The sequence below is a fragment of the Silene latifolia genome, chromosome 2, assembly GCF_048544455.1.
Source record: "Silene latifolia isolate original U9 population chromosome 2, ASM4854445v1, whole genome shotgun sequence".
In the NCBI taxonomy this organism is placed as follows: domain Eukaryota; kingdom Viridiplantae; phylum Streptophyta; class Magnoliopsida; order Caryophyllales; family Caryophyllaceae; genus Silene; species Silene latifolia.
The window spans coordinates 187,380,399-187,405,923 of record NC_133527.1 but is presented as its reverse complement, the minus strand read 5'-3'; the positions used below and the strand labels follow the sequence as shown (position 1 = coordinate 187,405,923).

Genomic DNA, 25,525 nt, shown 5'->3' with positions numbered 1-25,525 from the left:
GAAATTGAAAATGTGAGGAACACTTCATAACCCAATGAAACTTCCAATAAAAAAATATAAAAAATTAGTTAATAATATCGGTGACACATACCATTCTACTAACGATAGAGATAAGAAATTTTCTGCTTACAAATTTTGCCTTCCATAAAAAATATATAAACAATTGAGGATGCGTTTTATGGCTATTAAATATTATTTTTTCATTATTAACAAATTTAATATAGGTGTAAATAAAGATCAAGTTCATGACTTTTGAGCATCCATTTTTCATTATTATGAAGTGTAATATAAACATAAATATGGGAAAATGAGAAATGGTATGTAAAAGGTTTGCATTAATAATAATAATAATAATAATAATAATAATAATAATAATAATAATAATAATAATAATAATAATAATAATAATAATAATAATAATAATAATAATAATAATAATTTATTAATAAATTATTATTATTATTATTATTATTATTTTTTTTATTTTTATTTTTTTTTCATGTAAACTCCACTTTGCATGAAAGTCGTTTAGAAAGTTATCTTGTATATGTAATTAAAATATGACATATTGATGATGATAGATATTTTGGTTTTCCTTTTAATTATATTTATAAATTTGTAGATATTAGTAGCTTTATAATCCAAATTATTAGATTTTTTTATTTACTACATATCAGACCTTTTAGCTACTATCTTTATGGTTAAGGAGGAGTTAGATGAACAACTTGAATGATTTAAATGATGAAAGTAAATTTTAATTTATTTTTATAATTTATATCATGATCTTATGGTTTCCACACAAAAATAAATTTTACTAAACCTTATAATGAGCTTTAATAAATTTATTAAAATAGCCTTAATATTAACAATATAAATTAATAGAATTTAATTATGATAATCCTACATGGCAAAAAATTAAATGTATTAAGCTGCCTTTTAACTATATAGTTAAAATATGACATATTGATGATGATAGATATTTTGGTTTTCTTTTTAATTATATTTATAAATTTGTAGATATTAGTAGCTTTATAATCCAAATTATTATATTTTTTATTTACTATATAAGACCTTTTAGCTACTATATTTATGGTTAAGGAGGAGTTAGATGAACAAATTGAATGATTTAAATGATGAGACTAAATTCTTAATTTATTTTTATAATTTAAATCATGATCTTGTGGTTTCCACATAAAAAAAATATTACTAAACCTTATAATGAATTTTAATAAATTTATTAAAGTAGCCTTAATATTAACAATATAAATTAATAGAATTTAATTATGATAATACTACATGGCAAAAAACTTAAATGTATTAAGTTGCTTTTTAACTATATAGTATAAATTATATAGATTTATAGATGTGGCATTCGTAATGCACGCGTGGCTTTTTTTTCGCCTGTGTGGCTTTGTCTACGTGGCCTTTTAAGGTTACCCTTTTAATGCCTTTAAAAAAAAGTAATGAATTAGTGATAATACAAATTTTTTTTTTCAACTTCATTTATTCATCTTCGTTCTTAATTTCTTATGTATTCAGGTTTTTTTTTTTTTTTTTTTTTTTTTTATTTCGAATACATATAATACTACTCCATATGAAATATTTTGAAATTATTAACTTATAATTAATGCGTATTTTTTTATTGTAGTTTTTTTTTAGTTATTAATTTTAAAGCTAATGGAATATGGATGGATTTTTAAAGAAAATAAGTATTTTAAATTAATGCAATATAATAATTAATTGGATAATCCATGTCATATTAGTTTGCCAAGTCACATTGTTACGTGGCTTTTTTTCATCTCATGTGGCATTGTCTACGTGGCATTTTTAGGCTAGCCTTTTAATAGTATTTATAGATAAAGTATCCATGTTTGGGCATCGGTCAAACCTGAATTCAAAACTCCTATCTTTTCGATGAGCTAGGTCGTGGTTTATTTAGTAGTTCGAAACACGATACATATGACCGAAGCTTTTTTAAATAGGGTTTGCCAAATTCACTTAGCTCCATTTTTCGCAATTATTATTCTACTTAGTCAGCCAAAACCGACCTGCTCAAATAACGCAACTTGAAATTGTCTTGCACCTGAATTGTGGACTCGAATCTAACCAGAAACCCGAATTGACAGACCCTATTCAACTGATTCGAATGCTTATTACCGCACACTGAACCCTATCCCCACATAATTTGATTACCAGCTAGTCTTGCTATCTATAGCTAAAAAAAGGTCAAATAACTTGAAAGTGATAACATTTTTAGCCCCCAACATCTCACTTGTTGCTTGTTCTATTAGGAATGTGGTATTGTATTTGACTCGTCTTTAGCTAGACGGATATGTGCCGTCTATAACGAGATTTTGTGTTTGATTACTACTGACCCGAAAATCACTGACTTGATCCGAGTTATTGCAAACCCAAAAACCCGAACCAAATTGCTCCGCCCAATCCAACCCATCCCGATTGATCCGTTTGCCATCAGATCCGTCTAACTCATTACATTATTTATTATCGCATACTAATCGTGTGCCCCGGATAATTTTTTGCAAATCCAAACAATCCAGACCCTAAATTAACGGACCCATACCCAACCAGATTAATCCGTTTAGAAGGTGTTACATTATTTGAAAAATTTTGTACAAAAAAGAATCATTTTTTAACCACCTAAAAAGTTAGTTTTGTTTTAACAACAATCTACTTCTTAAGAAAAAAACAAGAGAGAGAGTTGAGAAAAGGACAGAAAGTAGAGAAGCAAGAAAACAGTGACAGTCTCTCCCCCAGTTTACTAACTATCCTTCTCTGTTCCTCATCTTCAGATAATCTCCTTCCTTCTTCTTCGCTAATCATTAATCAGGTATAATCTCCCTCATTTAATCACATATTAATTTCATTTCTAATTTTGTTAATCTCTTGCTGTTTTTCCCTAATTGATCGCGCAATTATAAATTAGGTTAATTATTTCATCTGCTTCATGATTATTGTTGACGCATTTTTGAAATTGGAAATTTAGGTTAAATTTCGATAATCGGTGGAATTATGTAGGTTGATAGTTGATCTTACTATTTAATTGTAAATGATTGAGTTGAGTGCGGTTTTACTGTTATTTTGAGTGTAGATTCGTGTAATTCTGGTGATATGCTGTTGATTTTTCGATTTTTTTATTTTATTTTTTGTATGGTGATGAGTGAGTAATTAGTGTGTTTGATGTGAATGTGAAGGTTACTTTAATGACGTCTATCTTATTCCTAATTTTGTTAATCTTTTGCTTTGTTTCACTATTTGATCGCGCAATTATAAATTAGGTTAATCATTTTGAATTGCAAATTTAGGCTACATTTTTGATAGTCGGTTGAAATTATGTAGTAGCTGATCTTACAAGTTAATTGGTGATTATTGATTATTGAATTGGGTGCGGTTTAATTGTTGTGGTTGAGTGTAGATTTGTGTAATTTTGGTGGTATGCTGTTTAATTTTGGATATATTAAATGTTTTGGTATGGTGATGAGCGAGTAATTGGTGTGTTTGATGTGAAGGTGAAGTTTGGATTAAGTTATGGTAGTGAACAAATGGGTGAAAAGTAGGTGAATTGAGAATAAGTGGTTGCGAAGATGGCGTCAACGAGTGTAGGAAATGGAGGACCGGGTAGTTCGTGGGGAGGTAATGGCCTTAATAATAAGGGATCGTCGAGTTCTGTTGATTGGCTTGGGAAAGAGATGCTTGATATGAGATTGGAAGATAAAGTAGATCATGATGATGGCAGAGTAAGCTTCACTTTCACGCTGTTTAATTTTGTTTTTGTTTTTGCAGTACATAATCTGGTTCTATGAATTCTTATGATTTGTCTGTACTTCCTTCATAGAAAATGGAAAATGGTAAGAAATCAGAGAATCGTAATTTGTTGGGTTGTGTTTTATCTCCATTTTGCTGCGTTGATTTTTGACCATGACATGTATCTTATAGGATTGAGGCAATTGCCTAGTGTTTCTTATGTATTAATTGTGTAACTCATGGTTTGTGGTTTATAGTATTACTGTTCATTCTTCATTCCTTTTAACAAATTATGTCCTTGCAAATCCAAAATGTGTGAGTTTGATTTCTGGATAACCAATATGCTAGACCTAATGATATGGCGTTACGAATCTTGCAAACGAGTGTGTAAAATCTGGAACCCTTTTCCTGTTGTTGATTTGATTCCAAAGAAACCTTTGCAATGTCATGTAAGAAGCGCTTTCGTAGATCGGAACAGGAAGTGAGCCTCTAGGAATCTCGGATGAAGCTGGAGAATACCTAGTTTGTTTAGCTATGATCTTGAGCCCCACCGCTCCTTTTTCATTTTCCGTTTTTTTTAATCCTCCTCCTCTTAGGTATAAATATCGTACTTATATTTTTCATCTGGAAAGAGCATAGATTAATTAAACATGAGATCGTACAAATAAGCTGCAACAACCTGGATACCAGAACAAAGGTCCACCAGTAGGCCACCCAAATTGGGTACTGCCGTACTGGTAGTGACAAAAAAATTAGTGATAGTAAACAACAAATCAGTGATAAGTTGATACGATAAAAGGTCCGATCCAACTAGGTGGGTTACATTTTTCCTCCACCTCACCGATTCTCAAATTACTCTTCCTATCTTCCTTGGCTATTGCGCCAGCCGTGATGTCTGTGCCCTGTTCCCTGAACTGACCCGGCAATCCGTAATTGAGAGGTCCAGTTTGTTGCGGTTTCCATCGATGAGAGAAATTGCCTAAGCACAATTTGAGGTGATCATGGGATTCATCCATCCTTTAGCAGTAGCTTAGCCGAGAGCAAGTCGGATAGCCAAAGTCTCTGCCATGAGTGGGTTGTCACATTGCACGTTTGACCATCCACCATCAAGCCAGATCCCGTGTGATCTCTACAAACAAAAGGGAGTCCCGTGGGTGAGACACCCAAGAGGCATCCACATTCACCTTAGTCGAATCAGTACTAGGAGTGACGACTTTTTGGGAGAGTGGTAGGTTTGAGGGTGGGATAAGTAGCCAAGAGGTGAGGAGGCAGTAAGAAGTTTGGTTCTTTTGATTGTAGCCACAGTTTATGGAGAAGGTTAACAATGTTTTGGACTACCCTTGCATTCCTTGTTTTCTAAATGTGCCGCACACTATCAGCAAAAAACAAAGATCAACGATTGGCATGGAGCATTGAAGCCTAAGTTGGTAGCAAGCCAGTTCTTGAGACTCGTGAGAGAGGTAGGAAGGCCCATAGTTGATAGGAGTTCCCCACCAAGTTTAGCTCGAACACAGTCGCTTTGGGCGTATAAGGCCAACTAGTGGATGTCGGGGCAACAAGGGACTAGCCACAAGGCAAATGTCCGTCCACACGAGTTTGAGGCAACGACCTTAAAAAGATGTCTGTGCAGAAGCCACCGAAAATCAGTGTAATGCATGAGTGATAGCTATTTTTTTTTTTTTAAAAAAAAAAGATTAATGAGGGTGAGTGATTGCTATGTTCATTTTCTCACATGCACCCCTCCTTTCACTTATAACATTTCCTTGCTTTGCTCTTACGACTATTCAGTATCATTGAAGCTTGATGAACTTTTTTCTGTGGGAGGGACTAGGGAGCAGCTGTTGGTGTTTAATATAGGTGCATAAAGATAGATGGATTTGAATTCCCTTTGATTTGGTTTGAAACATAAAACAAAATTAGTCCATTAGTTCATCCTAACAACCACCCAAAACCACCACCACTGGCGGCTCTCCATCCCTGCCGTCGCCGACGATCCCCCCCCCCCCCTGTCACACCTCATCGAATACCCCTCCTCTCTTGTCGGAACCCTTGCCCCAACCCACAAAACTGCCAGAATCGTCTCTGAAAAAAAATACAAGTTCGCTCACCATTTCGTGTTTTACTTGGCGCATATCGAATGCGCACACATTCTGGTTACCCCTTCTAGTGCAAATGTGGTGGTTGGGTCAACTAGTTTCCATATTTGCTTGTTGCTGTGAAATCCATTGTTGGAAAAGATCATTTTGGTTTCCCCAATATCACTCCTACTGTCTTGCATCATTACATGCTGTTAATATCATATCAGAGTATCATTTTGTAAGGGATGGCAGTTTTGTTGATGGGGATGGTTTTCAACGAGGGTGGACTAAGGGAGTGGCGGGACAGCATGTCACCGGCGAGGGAAGCGGAGTGGAGGCGCCTGGATGGTGGTAGTTGTGAGTGAGAGAGGGTGGTGGTTTGGAATGGGGTGGGCTGACGTAAGCCGGCGACGGGATGGGACGCTGGCCACTATAAATGTTGTCACTGGCAATGATCGGGTGGTGGCGGTGGGTGTTGATGGTAACCGGTGAGGAGCTTGGTGGTTGCATTTGGGAAAGAAAATGGGGGTACCTTAGGGGGGGGGGGGGGGGTAATGATGTAGATAAGTTTGGGGTAAGAGAAGGGGAAAGGGAATGACAAAATGGGTAAGCAACCATCAACAGAGGCATCATTATTTCATTCCCTTTTTTTCCCCTTGCCCTTTCCTGAGCTCCACAGGCCGCAACCAAACGCTTCCTTAGTTAAGAGAAAAAAAAATCGAATGGGTCTAATTGAGTGAAATGGAGGATTAATGAAAAAGCTCGTCAATCTTATTTGTTACATATAATATAGGAACTTGCACATACCCTTGTACGTTGTAACTTCATGACTGACATTGATTACATTAATTCAGAGGAGAATAATCCAATGTACACTTGGTACGATCAGCTTTTCATATATTATTCAGTCTTTATTGTAACTGAATTGCGCGGTGTACTTCTTTGGTCTTTCCCCTTCTTCCTTACAACAGCTAGCTTCAATATTGATGTGTAAACCCTGTTGCTGATAAAGTTTCCTAATTTGACAATCTCAGCAGGATAGCGAACCAGATGTCATTGATGGGGTTGGTGCTGAAGCTGGGCATGTTATCACCACAACAATAGGTGGACGTAATGGCCAACCTAGGCAGGTAAATATCGATAAAAATTTTCAGCTTCTAGATCTTTCATTTGAAGTTATCATCATTTAGATTTTGACGCTATTGGGTGTTTTTTTTGGCAGACTATCAATTATATAGCAGAACATGTGGTTGGTACTGGTTCCTTTGGTGTTGTTTTCCAGGTGAACTAAAGCATTGTTATCTGAAGTCCTTCCTGTTTTTTTTTTTTTTTATTTGTTGCATTTATTTTCACTAGCATTTGAAGACAACTGTTTGAACAGGCAAAATGCAGAGAGACTGGGGAGATAGTGGCCATTAAGAAGGTGCTACAAGACAAGCGCTACAAAAACAGAGAGTTACAGATCATGCAGATGTTGGATCATCCTAATATTGTTGCTTTAAAGCATTGTTTCTTTTCTACTACAGACAAGGAGGAGTTGTACCTTAATCTTGTGCTTGAATATGTTCCTGAGACTGTAAATCGCATTGCAAGGAACTACATCAGGATGCATCAGCGGATGCCCTTGATTTATGTCAAACTTTATACCTATCAGGTATCCTATTCCCTTTCTTCTGTACTTGGAAGTGTAGTAATTGTTAGTTGTTACCCTGTGCATATTTGAAATTATATATTGTTTCTGCATTTATAAATTGCTGGCACTGCCACAGAGGCAGCCTAGATGCATGCTACCTTACCAGTTACCACTGACATGTGAAGAGGTTGATTTTGAAAGACCCACAATAAATTTTTCGTTTGAAGGTTTTTATGATGCAACAAATGCACTAAACATGATGGGATACAACTCTGATAGTGCAGAAGAAGAGTAATAACGTGATGGAATAAAGCAAATGGTCACAATTCTGATATTATGAAGTCGTAATCATTCAATGTAATTCTGTGACTTAATTTTCATTAAGGGTCATTTAGAAACATCATCTCTGTGCAGTGTTAGGCCGTGTATGTCCAAATCCTCTTACTTGAGCCCGGAATCCAGTGAGGTGTTCATTTAATATCGGTTTGATCCACACCTATACAGATTATGCATGAAACAAGATCAATGCTGAAGTGAAAATGACAATAAAAATGATTTATTAATACTACTCACTAATTATGGTGATATTTAAACCCTTGATTTGTCTCAAATTTGGCACTGATATCGCATTGGATTCATACATGTGATTAATCAGATAGAAAGAAATTCATATAGGTTCTTTGGGACACCAAATAATGTTTGATTAATCATATAATCAATTTTGAGAGTCGACTTTAATGTACAAAAAAGTTGGTCATCTCATGTGCAAATAGTTCTTTTAACACTTTGTTAACGTATAGTGTATGACCTTTGTTCTTCTTTTGATGTATAATTTTTTTTCCCTTCAAAAAGAAAACTATGTGGAGAAAATTTGTCACATAATGGTATTTCCTTCTGCCTTATTTGTGAGTATCGACAATGTACTCACCTGGGTTAACCGGGCTGTGTGCTAAGCTAATATTTTTCGCTACGTGCTAATCTGACATTTTGTAAAACTTAGTAGGTGCCTTATTGCCGGTTATAACTTGTAACCTGCATTCCCAAGTCCCAACTACTTGATTTGCCTTTCCTTTTTCGATTCTTACCTATTATTCATTCTGCGAGGTAGATCTGCAGAGCACTGGCATTCATACATAATTGCATTGGCATATGCCATCGGGACATTAAGCCTCAAAATTTGCTGGTAAGATTCTATAACCTTTGTTGTTACTGAGATCTTTCCCTCATTTGTAAATTTCTGGCCCGTGGAATACTTATAAAGAGAACCCATAACCTTGTTAATTAGAACACTTGTAATACTAAAGAAAGAAAGAAAAATAGATTGCGGAAATGGCGCTCTACCCAAATACATTTAAAAGCAAATTAACATCCTAATCTTTCACCGCAATTTTGCCTTTCATTTTCTCCGATCCCATTAGTTAACTTTCAATGAGTCAACCACAAAACTAAGGCTTACCCGTTAACCATCTTGATTACCAACTTAAGACAAAGTGTGTGTGTGTGTTAGTGAAACAAATTCGCTGTTTCTTTGAAACATGAGACAAGCTTGGCAAAGAGCATTCTCGAGTCTTCAATGATCAAGAATGTAATGAGTATTGTTTCTACCTGGTGCTATTGCCTAACAAAAACTCCTTCTTGAGAGGAGCTTTAGATTTGATTCCCGGCAAGTGGTTTTGATATCTTGCCAAAAGGTTGCGTCCCCGGGTAATGTTGTTATTGTACAACCATATGCTTATCATTGAATTGCTTGTTTTTGGTGTCAGGTGAATCCCCATACACACCAGCTGAAAATTTGTGATTTTGGAAGTGCAAAAGTATTGGTAAGTTTTTTCTTTTTAAGTAGACGATTGATGGGATATCACGTCCATCGGAGCTTCTTTTGTTACTTTGCGCCTGATTTGGATTTATTTTGTCCTTTAATCAAGTGCTTCTTGATTATTGTACCAGGTCAAAGGAGAACCTAATGTTTCATATATTTGCTCAAGATACTATCGGGCTCCAGAACTGATCTTTGGTGCTACTGAATATACGACAGCAATAGATATATGGTCCACAGGATGTGTGATGGCTGAACTGCTTCTAGGGCAGGTGGTCAAGTGTACCGTTTTCTACTAATTTAATATAACCTTTTGCTAATGAGAAGGTTCTTGTCTGACCCTCTAAACGTGATTGAAAATTTTCTACAGCCATTGTTCCCTGGAGAAAGCGGGGTGGATCAACTAGTGGAGATCATTAAGGTAACAATGTCTTCAGCGAATTTTTATTGATTTCCCACATTTCAAATTTGATGTTCCCACACTGAGATAAACAACGTGGCTGCAGTATGGCTTTTTGTATGTATATGAGAGGTTATATTAATTTACATGGATCATTTAGATTAACTTATTCTTGATTTTTTTTGACAAGTGAGATATTAATTAAGGGACACCACGGGGGTGACACCCCTATACAAATGATTTCATAGAGGTGGCGTCCCTCTACAGAAAAGAATTTTTTTTCTTAATTTTTTAAAATTAATATGTATTCATGCTGTCATTCCTCACACGTGGGCCTGTGGGGTTTGAGAGCTGATTCAGTAGAAATCTGTTGATTAATTTTCTACTGTCCTTGTGGTATTCGAAAATTTCATAATTGCATATTTATGGCAAAGCGTTGAATCTGCATATTTTGATTATTTTCCTTCTATGTCTTAAAGTTGATTATTTCAGTGAATGTGTCTCTCCTGTTTGAACCTTCTCATAAGTTGTTACAATAATATTGGATGATAACACTAGTAAGCTTGATAACTCCTTCCTCATTATTCTGCTGGCTGGTGGGCGTTATTTTCCGTCTCATGAATTGGACTTTCACCATCACTCTGCTTAATCTCTGTTTTGCTGACAATTTATTTTGACCACTGAAGTGTATTCTAATAATGGATGAGGGTTTTAACATCTATGCAGGTTCTGGGAACACCAACAAGGGAGGAGATAAAGTGCATGAATCCTAACTACACCGAATTTAAGTTTCCACAGATAAAACCACATCCGTGGCACAAGGTACATTGGGATAATCTCTATTTATAGTGGTTTCTGTTTATTTGTATGACAATATAATGTAACGAGAACTTAATGGTATATCTCCCTGTCTGAAATAAATTATGTTGCGATTTTGGCATTGGAGATGATATATTATACGGATTAACATAATCATAAAACTAGTCCTAGACTCCTAGTTTAAAATTTTGAGTTAAATCATATGATAAGAACTAGTTTAGATCCCGTGCAATGAATGCGCGATATTTATAGAGTTACTAATATAGACCCCGTATGCACGGTATTTATAGAGTTTTACTTTTTAGCGTATTATTTATAGAATTTAAATTGACAATTCACTTATTTTTCATGTTTCTCCTTAATGTATTTTGATTAGAGAAATAAATAAAAATTTAAATTGTAAGAATTAATAAAATGAGTATTTTTTTTGTTTTTTACCGAAAAATTAATGATATTAATTTACAAATATTTACTAATAACATATATTTTAGTTGTAAATTTTTATCATAAAAAGTCAAATGAATTTTAACAAATATTTACTAATATCATACTTTTTAGCCGCAACTTATTATCATAAAACTCAATAAATTTTTAAAGTTCTTTAAAAAAAAAAGAATTTCCTTATCCTAAAAAAACGGAGATAAATTTGTGCAGAATGTGAAATATTAAATACTAAAATTATTTAAATACAAAAGATTATATCCATTTATAACTTATCATGTCCACACCTATAGTATATGCTAAAAATATCAAGCACTAATAATGTAGAGGGGTAACCAAACAACCTTACTTTAGTACTACACTAATTATTAGGAATCCATTAACAACTTAATTAACTTATTAATAAGAAACAACATTTGACTAATAATTTGGATCACAATAATCCAACATATTTATGAGATTTTTTATTATTCGATTAAACACGTTCTAAGTCGATTTTTAGTTCGATTTTATTAATGGACCGACCTTTATACAAATGATCATTTAAGACAAAGATGTTCGAAAAATGTAGCTTGATATTATTAAAGCTTCAAAGATGCTACCACATACACATTGTGTATGGTTTTTTTCATACACAACCATTCACAACGCGACACGTGGCTAACTCAAGTTAGCCTACATTAGTTAATTTAGGGTTAGGTTAGTAATTTAGCATTAGTGGTTAAGTTGTTAACTATTTGTAGTTAGTTTATTTATGGAATGTTAATTGTTTTATACTAAATATTTTTAATCAATTTTTATTACTCAATTCCCAATTAAAACACTATTTCTATTAATTACAATATTAATTTTTTTCCAAAGTTTTATCAAACTTGATTAAAGTCGATCAAAAATTAATCAAGATCATAATTACTCATCAAAATCAATCATAACATTAATCAAGATCATAATTAGAGATCAACAATCAATCATAACATTAATCAAGATCATAATTAGTGATCAAAATCAATCACAATATTAATCGAATTTTAGTTTAGGAAAGATTTAGTGAATAATTTTTTTTGCAATTTTAAAATTATTTTACAAAATCTTTTCATTTGACCATATCTTTTCCATTTTAGATTATATTTTCAATATGCTTTCAAATTTTCGGTTTAAATTTTATTCTCTTAAATATTTTATGCAATTATTTAATTGTTGTTTTATTTTTGGAGGGAAAATATGGAGGGAGAAGTTGATTAACAGTATGCTTGCACCCATATAAATATGTTTTCATTTTCAAACCTAACACACACAACCTTTTCACCCCCAATTACTTATACCCAATACAAATCTCCTACAAATCATTCCATTTCCTTTCTATTATAATTCACTAATTATACTAATCAAATCGTTAACCTAACCCGTGAGCTTGCTATTGAGCGCAAAATGCATGTTACTGATAACATGTAAACCCGTTTTTTCATTAGGGCTATGTTAAACTTGGTTGATGATCCGAAAAAAATAGAGAAAGCTATGTCCCTATCACCGTACGATTTAACAAATACTTGGTATATAGCCTTCTCTATTTAACAAGTATTTGTTAAATCGTAAGGTGATAGGGACATAGCTTTCTCTATTTTTTTCGGATCATCAACCAAGTTTAACATAGCCCTAATGAAAAAACGGTTTTCCATGTTATTAGTAACATGCATTTTGCGCTCAATAGCAAGCTCACGGGTTAGGTTAGCGATTTGATTAGCATGATTAGCCATTTAAATTATAATAGAAAGGAAATGGAATGATTTGTAGGAGATTTGTATTGGGGATAAGAAGGTTGTGTGTTAGGTTTGAAAATGAACACATATTTATATGGGTGCAAACATAAAATAACAATTAAATAATTGCATATATTATTTAAGAGAATAAAATTTAAACCGAAAATATGAAAAGATATTGAAAATATAATCTAAAATGGAAAAGATATGGTCAAATGGAAAGATTTTGTAAAATAATTTTAAAATTGGAAAAGATATTATACACTAAATCTTGCCTAAACTAAAAGTTAATCGAAAATATGTTTCCTACAATAAATCTAACTAGAATATAATGAAATTTAATTGCTTAATAGACGTGCTGATACCCCTTGCTTACTTGGTTACGAGTCACGTTGCAAACATTATACTACGTCTAAAACGTAATCAATTAAGGTTCATCAATTTAATAATGAAAATTTTTGATAATTCAATTAGGGTTTACCAATTTCTTTCAAAAATTCAATTAATCAATTAGGTTTCATCAATTTAAATCTACGTTTTTGCTTTATCACTGTCAATTTAGATCCTCAATTAGGCTTCATTATTTTCAATCAGTTAGGGTTCATCAATTTAAATTTTGATATTGATTAATGTTATGATTAATCATTGTCAATTTTCATCTTGATTAATGTTATGATTGATTTTGATCACTATAATTAGGGTTCGTCTTTTAATCACTACTTATGATCGATCTTGATTAAATTTTGATTGATCATTGTCGATTTTGATCTTCATTAATAATGTGATTGAGTTTCACAAATATAATTAGGGTTCGTCTTATGATCTTGATTAATGTTGTGATTCATCATTGTTGATTTTGATCTTGATTAATTTTATGATTGATTTTGACAAATATAATTAGGGTTCGTCTTTTAATCAATATTTATGATCTTGATTATTTTTGATTGAGTTTAATCAAGTTTGATCAACCTTTGAAAAAAAAAATTAATATTGCAATTAATACAAAAAACGTTTTAATTGAGTAATTAAAATTGAATAATTGAAATAAATAAAACATTAAACATTCCATAAATATCTTAACTTCATGTAGTTAATAACTTAACCACTAATGCTAAATAACCATCCAAACCCTAAATTAACTAATGTAGGCTAAATTGAGTTTGCCATGTGTTGTGTTGTGAGTGGTTGTGTATGGAATTTCCACACATTGTGTATGCGTAGCCTTTTTGTTAAAACTTTGGGCATGTGTAATAATAGAAATAATAATCTTTTATTAGGATTTGTTTGACATCTGATTTGTTTGACATCTTATTTTGTAATCAATTTTAAATTGAGCAATTTCTCCCTAATTGATCCAATCTTGCCGTGATTTTGGTAAATGTCAAATATTCCATATTATTTTTTATTTATTACATCCCTAGTTTAGCATTATATGCACCATAAAAATATTATGGAGAAATTGCTCAATTTAAAATACCGTGCGTATCAGGGTTGCCGAATTCATAATACACATAATTCGAATTCACAATTCGCTCATAATTACTAATACGCTTCATTTATTTGTTGATAATAACAAAAAATATAAAAGGTTCATTGCATAAAGATGAGCAATTCAGCATTACAAAGTAACGGAACCACCAAAATAAGTCTATTGATCATATTTTTCTGGTTTCTTAAGTAAACACAAAGTGACGAAACCAGACAAAACCCCAAAATAAGATTAAGTTGCTAGTCTACTCATACATCTTCTTCTTTCCCTTTGATGATCTTTGAAGTTGATCAGAGTACATTGAATTTTTAGTTTTTAATACACGAATTGAACTTGTAAAATTCGCTAATTTTTATATATAATTCGCGAATGAGTGCGAATTAATACACGAATTAAACTTTTAGAATTCGCTAGTTTTTATATATAATTCGCGAATTAGTGCGAATTAATTCGAAAACGTATTGCAAATTGATACGCGCGGTGCATATAATGCACGAGGTCTACACTAGTGATGTAATAAATAAAAAATAATATGGAATGTTTGACATTTTCTCACGGCAAGATTGGATCAATTAGGGAGAAATTGCTCAATTTAAAATTAATTACAAAATAATGTTAAAAAAGAAAGAAATGGAGTTGATTGATTTGCCTAAAATAAGATGGTCAAACAAATCATAATAAAAGATTATTATTGCTACAATTACACACGCCCAAAGCTTTGGTATCAAGCTGCATGTTTGTCTTAAATGATCATTTGTATAAAGGTCGGTCCATTTATAAAATTGAAGTAAAAATCGACTTAGAACGGTTTTAATCGAATAATAAAATTAAAACTGATAAATTAAGGAACAAAATTTAAATCTCATAAATATGTTGGATTATTATGATCCAAATTATCAGTCAAATGTTGTTTATTATTATTAAGTTAATTCAGTTGTTAATGGATACCTAATAGTTAGTGTAGTACTAAAGTAAGGTTGTTTGGTTACCCCTTTACTCTTAACTACACCGAATTTAAGTTTCCACAGATAAAACCACATCCGTGGCAAGGTACATTGGGATAATCTCTGTTTATAGTGGTTTCTGTTTATTGGTATGACAATATAATGTAACGAGAACTTAATGGTATATCTCCTTGTCTGAAATAAATTATGTTGCGATTTTGGGCATTGGAGACGATATATTATACGGATTAACATAATCATAAAACTAGTCCTAGACTCCTAGTTTTAAAATTTTGAGTTAAATCATATGATGAAGAACTAAGATAATAGAAGCAGCAAAGTTTATGGTCATTCACTCATTCATCCCAAACCTGAACTATGCAAATTTAAGAAAAATCAGGCCCTAAAATTTGTCTTAGTCAGATCATACCTACACGCTCTAGATTAGATATGGTGATAACACCAAGCTGCAGCTGCTAATTTTTCCAGTATGAGTCTTGTACTTCCCCTTCCATCCTTACGATTCTTGTCCCTTTGAAGTCATCCATGTACACATGAAAGGTAGAAGAAGGAAACAGATAATATAGAAGGGGCTCAGGGACCCGAGTGTAGCCCAGATCTCTAGTCTCTACTGAAGTTTTTGATTTGTTTGATTAACCTTTATAAAGATAATTGATAACTTGAAAGTTGAAATCATAATGATAAGGCCACTTTAGTGAAGTAGATTTTGTTTTACTCCCTTTATCTCTAAATGATTGGCCACTTCCCATTTATTACTATATGAAAAAAAAAAATATCCTCGCCTTGATCTTATGTTGTACTAATGCAACTCTGGCACCCAAACCCAAAATGCCTCTGAATCAGGAGTTTAAATAAGCATTCATATTGGCAAACAAAGACTTTTGCAGCGGTACGCTAACAATTTCTAATGGAAAACTTTGTTGAAGTAAGCTGATCCAAATGATCACAAGTTTCACAGTACCATCCTTCAATTAACAACCTATGCGGCGAAGTTGTACTGGAGACAATTGTTACTAAATTTTGAAGTCATGTTGGATGATAACTGACCGATGTTGAGTGATAAAGGAAAGAGGGAGGCAGAGTCACACTTTTCTGAAATGTCCAATACCCGGTATACGATATTTATGGGATAATGAAGAAGCCAGAGAGCCAACGCTTCTGTCACATAATTTTTACAATAAGCTAGTGATCTTGGTTTTGAGGGATTATATCCAGGCTTTTCCAATGATATCTTTTCAGTTCTTAGAAATCAGGCCATATAAAAGACCTGAACCCAAGGAAGGAACTGCGTTCGCTCTAGCCCTCACTTTCTCCTCAGTCTCAGTTCTTTCACATGACGGGGCCATCGGGATCTTCCGGCTTAGAAGGGTTGGTGGCATGAGTCTTGGATCCTAGGAAGTTTAAGATGCTTGTGACTTTATAGTGTATGACCTTGTTCATTTATATTTATTATTTCCTTCTAATGATATGAGAAACTGAACTACCTTACAAATTGTGGTTTTCCGAAATTTGTGTTATAGAGTGTCTTAGCTTTATGTGATAGTTGATTATACTCAGTACTGGGATTGAGACTTTGAGTTTGGCAGTTAACAATTTAGCTTTTCCCATTGCATCAGGTATTTCAGAAGCGCTTGCCTCCTGAAGCAGTGGATTTGATTTGTAGGTTTTTTCAGTACTCCCCAAATTTGAGATGTACTGCTGTAAGTTACTGTACTTCCATGAGCAGTGCCATTCTTCTACTTTGCTGTTATATGTTTTTGCATAATTCCCGAAAAATTCAGATGATCATGTATGGTTATGCTTATGCTGCAGCTGGAAGCTTGTGTTCACGCTTTCTTTGATGAATTGAGGGATCCAAATACACGACTCCCTAATGGCCGTCCTCTTCCTCCTCTCTTCAATTTTAAGCCACAAGGTATGCTGTTATTGCTTTGTGCAAGTTACTTGTGACAATGCTAACAAAGTTTCATAAGTATAGTACAAAAACCAAGTCTTATGCGATTGAATGAGGACTTGGTTAGTTGGTCCTGGACATGTGCGCACAATTATCTTATTCTTTGGATGTATTTACTTGACCTCTTCCTTCCAACTCTCCAAGTGATTTATCTTACACTCGGCATGTACTATATACACCATGATTAAAAAGAACTCCTTATGAGCATTCTAGCACATGTGTGGATAAAGTAAGGCCAGATTAGAGAGAACTCCGAGGAAGAATTCTGCCACATGCTTATATCTAATGCATGTATACATGTTTTTTTAACATCAAGCCTCCAAACTTTTTACCTAGTTTCAATAATTGAAGAAATATGACCTAGGATGGAGAAGTTCAAATATGGCCAATTGTTTAGTTTCAGGGTTTACTTGTACTCCAAACAAGAGTGACTTATTAAGGTAGCGGTTGTGTTTAGGGGTGTAGAAGCTTTTGATGCATTTATACATACAAGCTTGTTCCCTTCAATTCTAAGAGGTTTACAAAATGCTATCTTCAAAGTTCAAACAACCCAGCCTCCTCAATAGTTTGGGCATGTCTTTGCAGTAAATCTGGAAAATATTAGATTCTTATAGACATGATAACGACTTAATAACCAAAAGCAGGCCAAATCTAACTTCGACAAACTGTAAATTGTTGATTTTTACCACATGACATTGTTTTAGATTGTTTCTCCATTTAAGTGAGATAAAGTTATAATTTAGCTTGAAAGTGTGTGTTTTCTTCCACCAGAGCTTTCAGGAATCCCTCTTGATATGGTTAACCGCCTCATTCCGGAGCATGCTAGGAGACAGAATCTATTTATGGCATTGAACCCGTAGGCGGTAGACATGTTTATGCCACTAAAGATCTCCTCAAACTATCTTAGGCAATGTCATGTACCAAATATTAACAATGCGGTCTTCATCAGTGAGTGTACTACTGGCAAACGGGTTTAAGCTGGAGTTCTGGAGAGCCTGATGATCAAATTCTGGTTACTACACGCCTTTTTTTTTATATTTATTTTATATATTTATAAGTCATCCCGAGTTGTTAAAGTGTAATACTCCAGTCCATACAGTATTTGGAGAATTACCGGAGAATGTATGCTACAACTCCTACAAGTTTGTAATTGGTGAGGGTTCTACTGTGTCTCTAGATCTCTGTAAAGTTGTTACTTGCATATGTATGTCAATGATTGTTACTATCCGCTCTTAATGGGATTCTAAGCGAGTGACAAATTTAATTTGAAGACCTAGCAAGATTCCGGAGACTACAGAGAGAAACTGCGGAAATTTTTAGTTTTTTTTTTTTTTTTTTTCTTTTGCTGTCTTCTTGCTGTGTAAAGACTAAAGAGTGTCCAGCTGACAATTTGCATGCCACTGGTTTCGGATTCAAGTAAATACCACTCCTGGGCATGAATATGCTTAGCAAATAGCAATCACCCTTCGTAGGTAAATAAACCATTTTGCAACAAGTCAAAGAAGTCCGCCATTAACAGCTTCGTGGAACTTGATGAATGCGGCTTCTACATTCCACAACTAACTCCATAAATAATAGTTACTAGATGAGGAGTTTTTTTCAAGTTACTGGGTAGGAGCTTCGGGAATGGGTATTTCGGGTGAGTAAATTCAGTGCAAAATTGCTATGAATGTGGGCCGATGGAGTTTTTCAAACAAGTGTTTGTTGGCTTGTCCAAATTCAGTGGTTGCGAAATGTGATACTCTTACTGTTCAGTGTTTAGCTCAGAGTTAGTCCAACCGAGAATGCAAATTGGTGACAGGGGTGATTAAAATAACGTTGGAATACATGAAGGCGATAAAACAGGGTAACCAACTGTTTTTTTAAGTGTAGTTATACACCGAATAAAACACATCTTACAAGAGTTTGAACCTAAAACCCATGCATGGACAAAGTGCAAGGGTATCTCTGTCGTCAACTTATACACTGGTGCATGGATCAAACATACTGCTCATGGCATATGATCGAAGGTTCAAGGAGGTAGCTCCGTCTTATGCACCACAACTTGACAAGCATCAACATGCTGAAGGACGCAATCCTTAAAAATGAAAAATAGATCTTCCAAATTGATGTTTTGGGCCTACATGTATTTAGAGAGTTATAGACAAACGAGTTAAATCAAAAGTTCGTTGAAATCTATGTTACTCCGACACTTCACTTAACTACCGTGTCGCGTGTCAGACACGTGTCGGTGTCCGACACGACACAACACTTCGACACTTCAATTTAGACTACAAAACAGGAAAATTCACCCCAAATAGCCGTGTCCGACACGCCGACACGTGTCAGCGTGTCTGAGTAACACAGGTTGAAATAGAATTCAGTTAAGAACGACATTCCATTGTTATGAGAAATACCGGTCATTTCCATAATTCCATGGCATCTCTATTCTAGACTGCTAACATCCCAATGAAATATTTTGAACTTCCAACAATTATTGTCAAAACTTAAAAGTGAAAATCCTAAGAACCGACATCTCACATATAGTAGTTCTAATCCAAGAATAGTCGTCGTGATCGAGGAGTTGGAAGTCCTGCTACTAGACTGTAATTTAACACCAAAAAACTCTATTCATGGGTAGTACTGCATATCCAAATCTTCGATTCACCTCTCTAACACCCATCTTGGCTACTCAAGGCTCAACGGAGTCATTATAATCTTACATCATTTCTAAAGTAAATATCTAGCAGTTACTGAATTGCTTGATGCAGCTGAACAGTTTGCTGGGAAATGGTCGGGGTTTGAAAATGACCAGCATTCTAATTTTCAACAACATAAGAAAATTTGGCATAATTGAAAATTTTGCCGAAAAATAACATTGCCTTATAATTCAAACTCACAAAATCAAATCAGGTCACGTTATGAATCAGGAAAGTGATGGGCCGATGGCAAGTGTAAGGCCATAACCAGCATATTCAAAGATTATGAATTTCGGTCTTCTTTAACACTGAGCAGAGAGTTCGAATTTTATAGCAATCTTGTATTAGTGTGTAAAAATTTATAAATGAAGGAAATTAAACTCAGGACAGTGACGGCGGAAAAGGTGGGTTCATGGAATTTCAACAAATTAAAACATTTAGACTGCTCGCACAAATTATGTTGTATTATCAGTCATAACTAACTAAAGAACAGATAAACGTGAATGTGGAAAACACTCGGTCCAAAGAGATACCTTCACCAATTAAGTGAATCCTTGTTCTGCTGAATCTTTTTGCTGTAGGAGTTTTCCAGTTCATCCTGCAGCCAGTCCAAAGAAACACAGCCGAAAATTTACATCTAATACAATGGCAATGATTAAGAAAGCAGACAGCAAGAGGTAGTTTTTCTATGGAAAGAGCTATTTTTATATTATCTTCTTAAAAAAGTTATATAGCAACTAAATAATGTGAGATAATAGCCACCACATTTCTATTGATTGCTATATCTATTAGATACTTTAGCACAGGCATGAAAAGAACATGCTCGAATCTGATGCATATCATAAGTAGTTTAGAAAAGACGAAAGCTGACCTTGCAAGATTTCGATAGAGGCTGCAAAAATGATGACCTGAAAAAAGCAACTGCCTTGCCGAGCGACGTTCTATCCAAGTCTGCCACACATTTACCAAATCAATTACTTTTTTGGATTAATTCACAAACAAACTTTCGTTTATTCGATTAGGCAAGATGCTTGTCAGGTTCTCCCTACAATCCTGACTTCATCACTTCCTAATTCCAAGAGGGGGTTCGGAAAAAAATTATAACATTCTAATGTATAGGATTAAGTATTTAAATGACAATATCTCGTGAGGAATGTTAACCAGAGATCAGAGCATATGCTTACCAGTTTCAACATCACTATCCATACTTTTAGTGTTAAGTTCCTCCAAAAGCTGCAAATATATACAGAAAGGTGTCAGAAGGTGAATCCATATTCCATAAACAATGAACGTAAAGTCAGCATATGGCATGCACGATAGTTTGAACTAGTATCCAATTGCAGGATATGAATACGCATTCAATTCAAGTGCCGCACTAACTCACCTGAGAAAGTGTAGGAACACTGGTAGGATCAAACTCCTCACACCGATCGGGATCAATAGGAACACAGACACGACCTAGCCATGAACATAACAGAATTTATAAAGAAAAATCTACAGGATCAAGATGTATGAAATCTTTTTTTTTTTTTAAATGATGTTCACATCAAATGTAAGTAGAGGCTTATGCACAAACATCTAAGACATTTAATGCAAAAGACCTTTTCAACATTCTGACTCAGGATCTTGGCAAATTAAACCTCACCAGAGAAGACTTTGTATATGAGAACTCTACCAACCTGTTTTGGGGTGTACACAGAAAGGCGCTTTCAGCAAATGGTTCATATGCTTTGAGACCTGCAATATAGAAAGAGTTTCTTGAAGAAGGCACAGTCATGTCTATGACAGTATTAGAGTTTCCTGACATGTTCAGAGGTTGAGATAACTCTTCAGAGGAAAAAAAAATTAATACACACCTCCATATCAAGCCTGGGGTAAACATATGAGAACACAATCTCTTCAACATACCGACGAATTCCCTGTGCCTGAAACGTGATTTCAGCATCTCAAATCTCAATAAGAACTTTTTGTCAGATATCTATTGACCAACACTTGAGCTAACAGGTAATCAGTGTTAGGATTTAGAAACACTCACTAGATGAGAAACTGAAAGACACAAAGAAAAAGGGTGAAAATGATTCATGTTACGCATGTGAAAGAGATTCAAAGGAAGCTCAGAATAGGCTATTTTTACAGCTCTGTGAAAGTTTAACTTTGCTTGTTGGTGGCATGAAATATGATACAATATTGTATTACTGTGTATAATTCTGGGTTACATTAAGAATAGGTCACACACTTGTACAAAATGGTAATAACTCTGCGATGCATTGATAAGTTAATGGATGGGAGCAGCCCTGGTTTCGATCCAAAAATGCGACCAGAACATACCGCAAGATTTACTTAAACGCAAAAGTTGTTACACCCAGCTTTAGCATCTACTCCCTCTCATTTTCTAGATTTGCACCAATTTCAAAAATTCTTTTCAAATTTTGAACAAAAATTACGAATCCAAAAAACCAGAGGGAGTACATGAACAACTTCTCCAAAAACAAATCTCACATATTATATCATGTATGCTTTCCTAGCTAGTGCAGTACCTTTTGCTTTCCAGATTGCAGAAGCTGTTTCAGTTGCCCCCATCGAACCACATTAACATCTTCTTTACTCATGGAAGATCTTCGACTATCCTGCCATTTCCCTCGGAGCTCAGAAGTAATTGCTGCAATAAACCATATACAATATAGATGAAAGACTACCAAGGCTGAAATGCAACAAACCAATGTCGGTGACAATAGGAATATTATTGATAGCAAGCCAGTTCGAATTTGAATCACATACACTCATCAGGAATCAGGTCCAACACTTTTTCATATCTCTCTTCGGATGATAGTAGCTTCTGGCTACACAGGAACGTCTCCTCAAAAAAAGTTTTCAAATAATCAGTGTACGATCTCCTGCAAAAATTAGATATGAATTTGTGATACAGACAATGTAAGGAAGCCAAAAACCAAAAGTAATCGCAGGCACACTCACGCAAGAAATGGATGAAGAGCAGGACCACCTAAAGACACCTTTTTCAGACTGTTCTCATTGCCCTGACAAGACAACAGAGAAGGCTAAGCAAGTCTTTCACAGTTACTTGGTATAACCAGTAATCAAGGCAATTATGGGTGCCCATCTGGCAAGATATAAATCACCTTATACACATGAAAATACGAGGTTATAGCAGCTCTTTGTTCATTTGTTAACCTGCAAAGAAAGTATGACACCCAAGATTTAAAGATTTTCCTGCATATCATGAAATACCTAACATCAAGATCATTTTCAACTCGTCTTTATACCTTCTTGCTTTTGCATCACAAACCCAACAATGTACACCACGTCGACCACTGAATACCCAGAGAATGTGATTGAAACCAAAATCATCTGTATACGAAAGCGATGGTAACATTTTCAGAGATGTAACTTGTTCAAGTACAGTCACATATAATGCAGAAAACTATCACATACACTTGCCAAAGTAAAATTCTAGAGGATGAAAGCACAAATAGTAATATCAATTTTTTTTACTGAAAACAACATTTCATTTTAATACAATCATACAATTTAAGGCCTTCTCAGTTCTTAGCAAAATCAAAAGTCTAGGTATTACGTTTTAAGAAAGTGAACATGAGCAGAAAGATGACAGCTCAGAAATTATACACATTATAAGTTAAATACCTCTAAGAGCAGTGTCGACAACTTTAATAGCAACTGTCATCAGAGGCCAACAATCACAGCATATGTCAGCCCCAGAGCAGCAAAATCTGACATCGTCGTAATCCGTCATATCCTGCAGAATGAAACGAATCATAAGCAAAAGGCATACTAATTTTTCCCAATATGTTGGCTGATACGGAGTACTTAGTAGTTGCATATCATACTATATCAAATACAAGCTCTCTCTCCACAGGAGTAATTTGTGCATAGGCGTGTCGCTTGGATGGCTGCAGAGAAGTTCAAGTACACGATAATTAGACAGCATTAGTCCATAGGTCAAATTTTCAGAACGAAAGCTGCAGTAATCATGTTTTGCAAAAATACCAGGTGTAATTCAAGGGAAGATCATGCCAAAGATGAAACGTACTCTGCCACTCGCTATGTAGAGCATTATTTTAATAACTTGACTTTTCTAAGGTGGGTTTTGAGTGGCAGAGTATATTTTGGTGTGGCGTTATGATCACCGATAATTCATCAAATGATTACCAGGCAGTGAGAAACTTTGCTTATACAGTTTGAAAAACAACTCTAAAACACAACAGAAGATCAAAAGGCCGGCAGTGAGAAACTTTGCTTATACAGTTTGAAAAACAACTCTAAAACACAACAGAAGATCAAAAGGCCAAGTTGACATAAAATCACACCAAATTGTCCACCAAAAAATCTGTAATGGGAGCAGGTTTATTCCAATGACAGCACTGAAGTAAGAAAGCATTCAGTTCAAGAGCACATGTTTGATATGTTTTACCACGTTTGAGTGTTCCACATTGACAAAAGAATGGTGAGTGGATCAGATTTTAAAACAAGGAGTGACTCCTATTGCTAATTGTTTTAAGATAAACCTACTTTAGATAAAGTGACTATCGCTTCCTTACAGGTGCAACCAAACCCTTTTTATAAATTGCACATTCAAACTACGAAGTATATGCCAACTACAACTAGAAGTTCCCTCAACAAATGCACTGATTCAGTTAACAACTTAGTTAGAGACCCAAATACTGTACTGTAAAAACATTCCTAAACACCAGGTACATACATGACACATAAAAATAGCTTCCATCACAAACAATAAGAAGTAACACATGATAATCAAACAATGATACGAGTAATATAATATCAACCACCAAAATTCAAAATACGGCCAAGAAGAGGAACCATACATCATTACTGAAAACAGGCCCGATATCAATTTTGAAGGGGCATTTCTCCTTGACTGAGCTTTCAAATTCCGCAACACTCTTAAATGATTGATATCGGAGATATATATCATCATCCAATGTGAACGAAAATTCCCTTCTACTAAAGTATGACTGATCACATGACGGATGCTTTCCATCTACCAGATACAGCAACACAGCATTTCAGAATTACATTAAACTACCGAAAACTACGAGAGCAAAAATGACGTATCGCGAAATGATTACCGTACCATTTCCGTAAGACATCCATTTGAACATGTCAGAATACGGAAACAACTTCGCTGAAATATAACATACACAAGTCAAATTTCATACTCAATTGAAAACAGCAAAACCAGAATTATATCAAATAAAAGACGGAAAATGTATAGAATCTGGATCTTACCGTAGTAAACTTTGAGATAATTAGCATTAAATTCATCGGCAATTGCATTTCCTTGATTAGGGTTAGGGTTTTGAAAATCGGGGGCATCAACTAACATATCATCTCGTCGATTATCAGCATCTTCTCGCGTCATTTTGAATTATAACCTTGATTTCACATAAAATTATAGGATTAAAATTCGCAAATCTTACGGTTTGATTATTGCAATGAAAATTATAACAATTGAGCTAAGATAAAGATAAATTAACAAAGCGATAGATGACAATACCTGGATAATTAGGGTTTGGAAAATGGATGTTCGATTGCAATGGGAATTGGGAGAGATGAAGATTGAGGAGAGAGAGAGTTGCGCGATAAATTTAGGGTTTTGGGAAATGGCGGGAACAAATTGGGGATTTTTAAGACAAGTTGGGGATTTGGCGGGAACATCGGCAAGTGAAAATTGTGTTA

General features: G+C 34.4%; 2 protein-coding genes across 3 annotated transcripts; one reads left to right on the top strand and one right to left on the bottom strand.

Moving 5' to 3' along the window:
• The first annotated feature begins 2,634 nt into the window (after positions 1-2,634).
• Positions 2,635-18,384, top strand: LOC141643842 (shaggy-related protein kinase kappa). Of its 2 annotated transcripts, none has more exons than XM_074453164.1 (13): positions 2,635-2,848; positions 3,528-3,755; positions 6,875-6,970; positions 7,063-7,122; positions 7,222-7,494; positions 8,582-8,656; positions 9,237-9,293; positions 9,421-9,561; positions 9,660-9,710; positions 10,416-10,511; positions 16,777-16,860; positions 16,973-17,075; positions 17,886-18,384. In XM_074453164.1, exons 2-13 carry the CDS (start codon positions 3,603-3,605, stop codon positions 17,972-17,974), a joined length of 1,278 nt encoding a protein of 425 aa, XP_074309265.1. In that variant the 5' UTR covers positions 2,635-2,848; positions 3,528-3,602; the 3' UTR covers positions 17,975-18,384. The 2 variants fall into 2 exon arrangements, with proteins under 2 accessions (XP_074309265.1, XP_074309266.1); XM_074453165.1 differs by having other exon boundaries at positions 2,680-2,848; positions 6,878-6,970.
• A 534-nt stretch (positions 18,385-18,918) lies between these two features.
• LOC141643853 (uncharacterized) lies at positions 18,919-25,525 on the bottom strand. The gene is made up of 18 exons (XM_074453176.1): positions 25,344-25,525; positions 25,076-25,221; positions 24,921-24,971; positions 24,652-24,827; positions 23,656-23,718; positions 23,453-23,564; positions 23,074-23,158; positions 22,930-22,981; positions 22,766-22,827; positions 22,571-22,686; positions 22,330-22,451; positions 21,649-21,717; positions 21,472-21,529; positions 21,177-21,250; positions 20,977-21,025; positions 20,664-20,743; positions 20,326-20,390; positions 18,919-19,233 (listed from the first exon to the last, which is right to left on the bottom strand). Exons 2-17 carry the CDS (start codon positions 25,206-25,208, stop codon positions 20,328-20,330), a joined length of 1,365 nt encoding a protein of 454 aa, XP_074309277.1. The 5' UTR covers positions 25,209-25,221; positions 25,344-25,525; the 3' UTR covers positions 18,919-19,233; positions 20,326-20,327.

Bases quoted from the DNA above. Each gene is read 5' to 3' on its own strand.
- LOC141643842 (XM_074453164.1), top strand. From the start codon at position 3,603: ATGGCGTCAACGAGTGTAGGAAATGGAGGACCGGGTAGTTCGTGGGGA. The intron at 10,512-16,776 runs GTACATTGGGAT...CCATTGCATCAG, and splicing joins AACCACATCCGTGGCACAAG to GTATTTCAGAAGCGCTTGCC. The intron at 17,076-17,885 runs GTATGCTGTTAT...TTCTTCCACCAG, and splicing joins CTTCAATTTTAAGCCACAAG to AGCTTTCAGGAATCCCTCTT.
- LOC141643853 (XM_074453176.1), bottom strand. From the start codon at position 25,208: ATGACGCGAGAAGATGCTGATAATCGACGAGATGATATGTTAGTTGAT. The intron at 21,718-22,329 runs GTACTGCACTAG...ATCACGTTTCAG, and splicing joins TGCAATCTGGAAAGCAAAAG to GCACAGGGAATTCGTCGGTA. The intron at 20,391-20,663 runs GTCAGCTTTCGT...GACTGGCTGCAG, and splicing joins CTCTATCGAAATCTTGCAAG to GATGAACTGGAAAACTCCTA.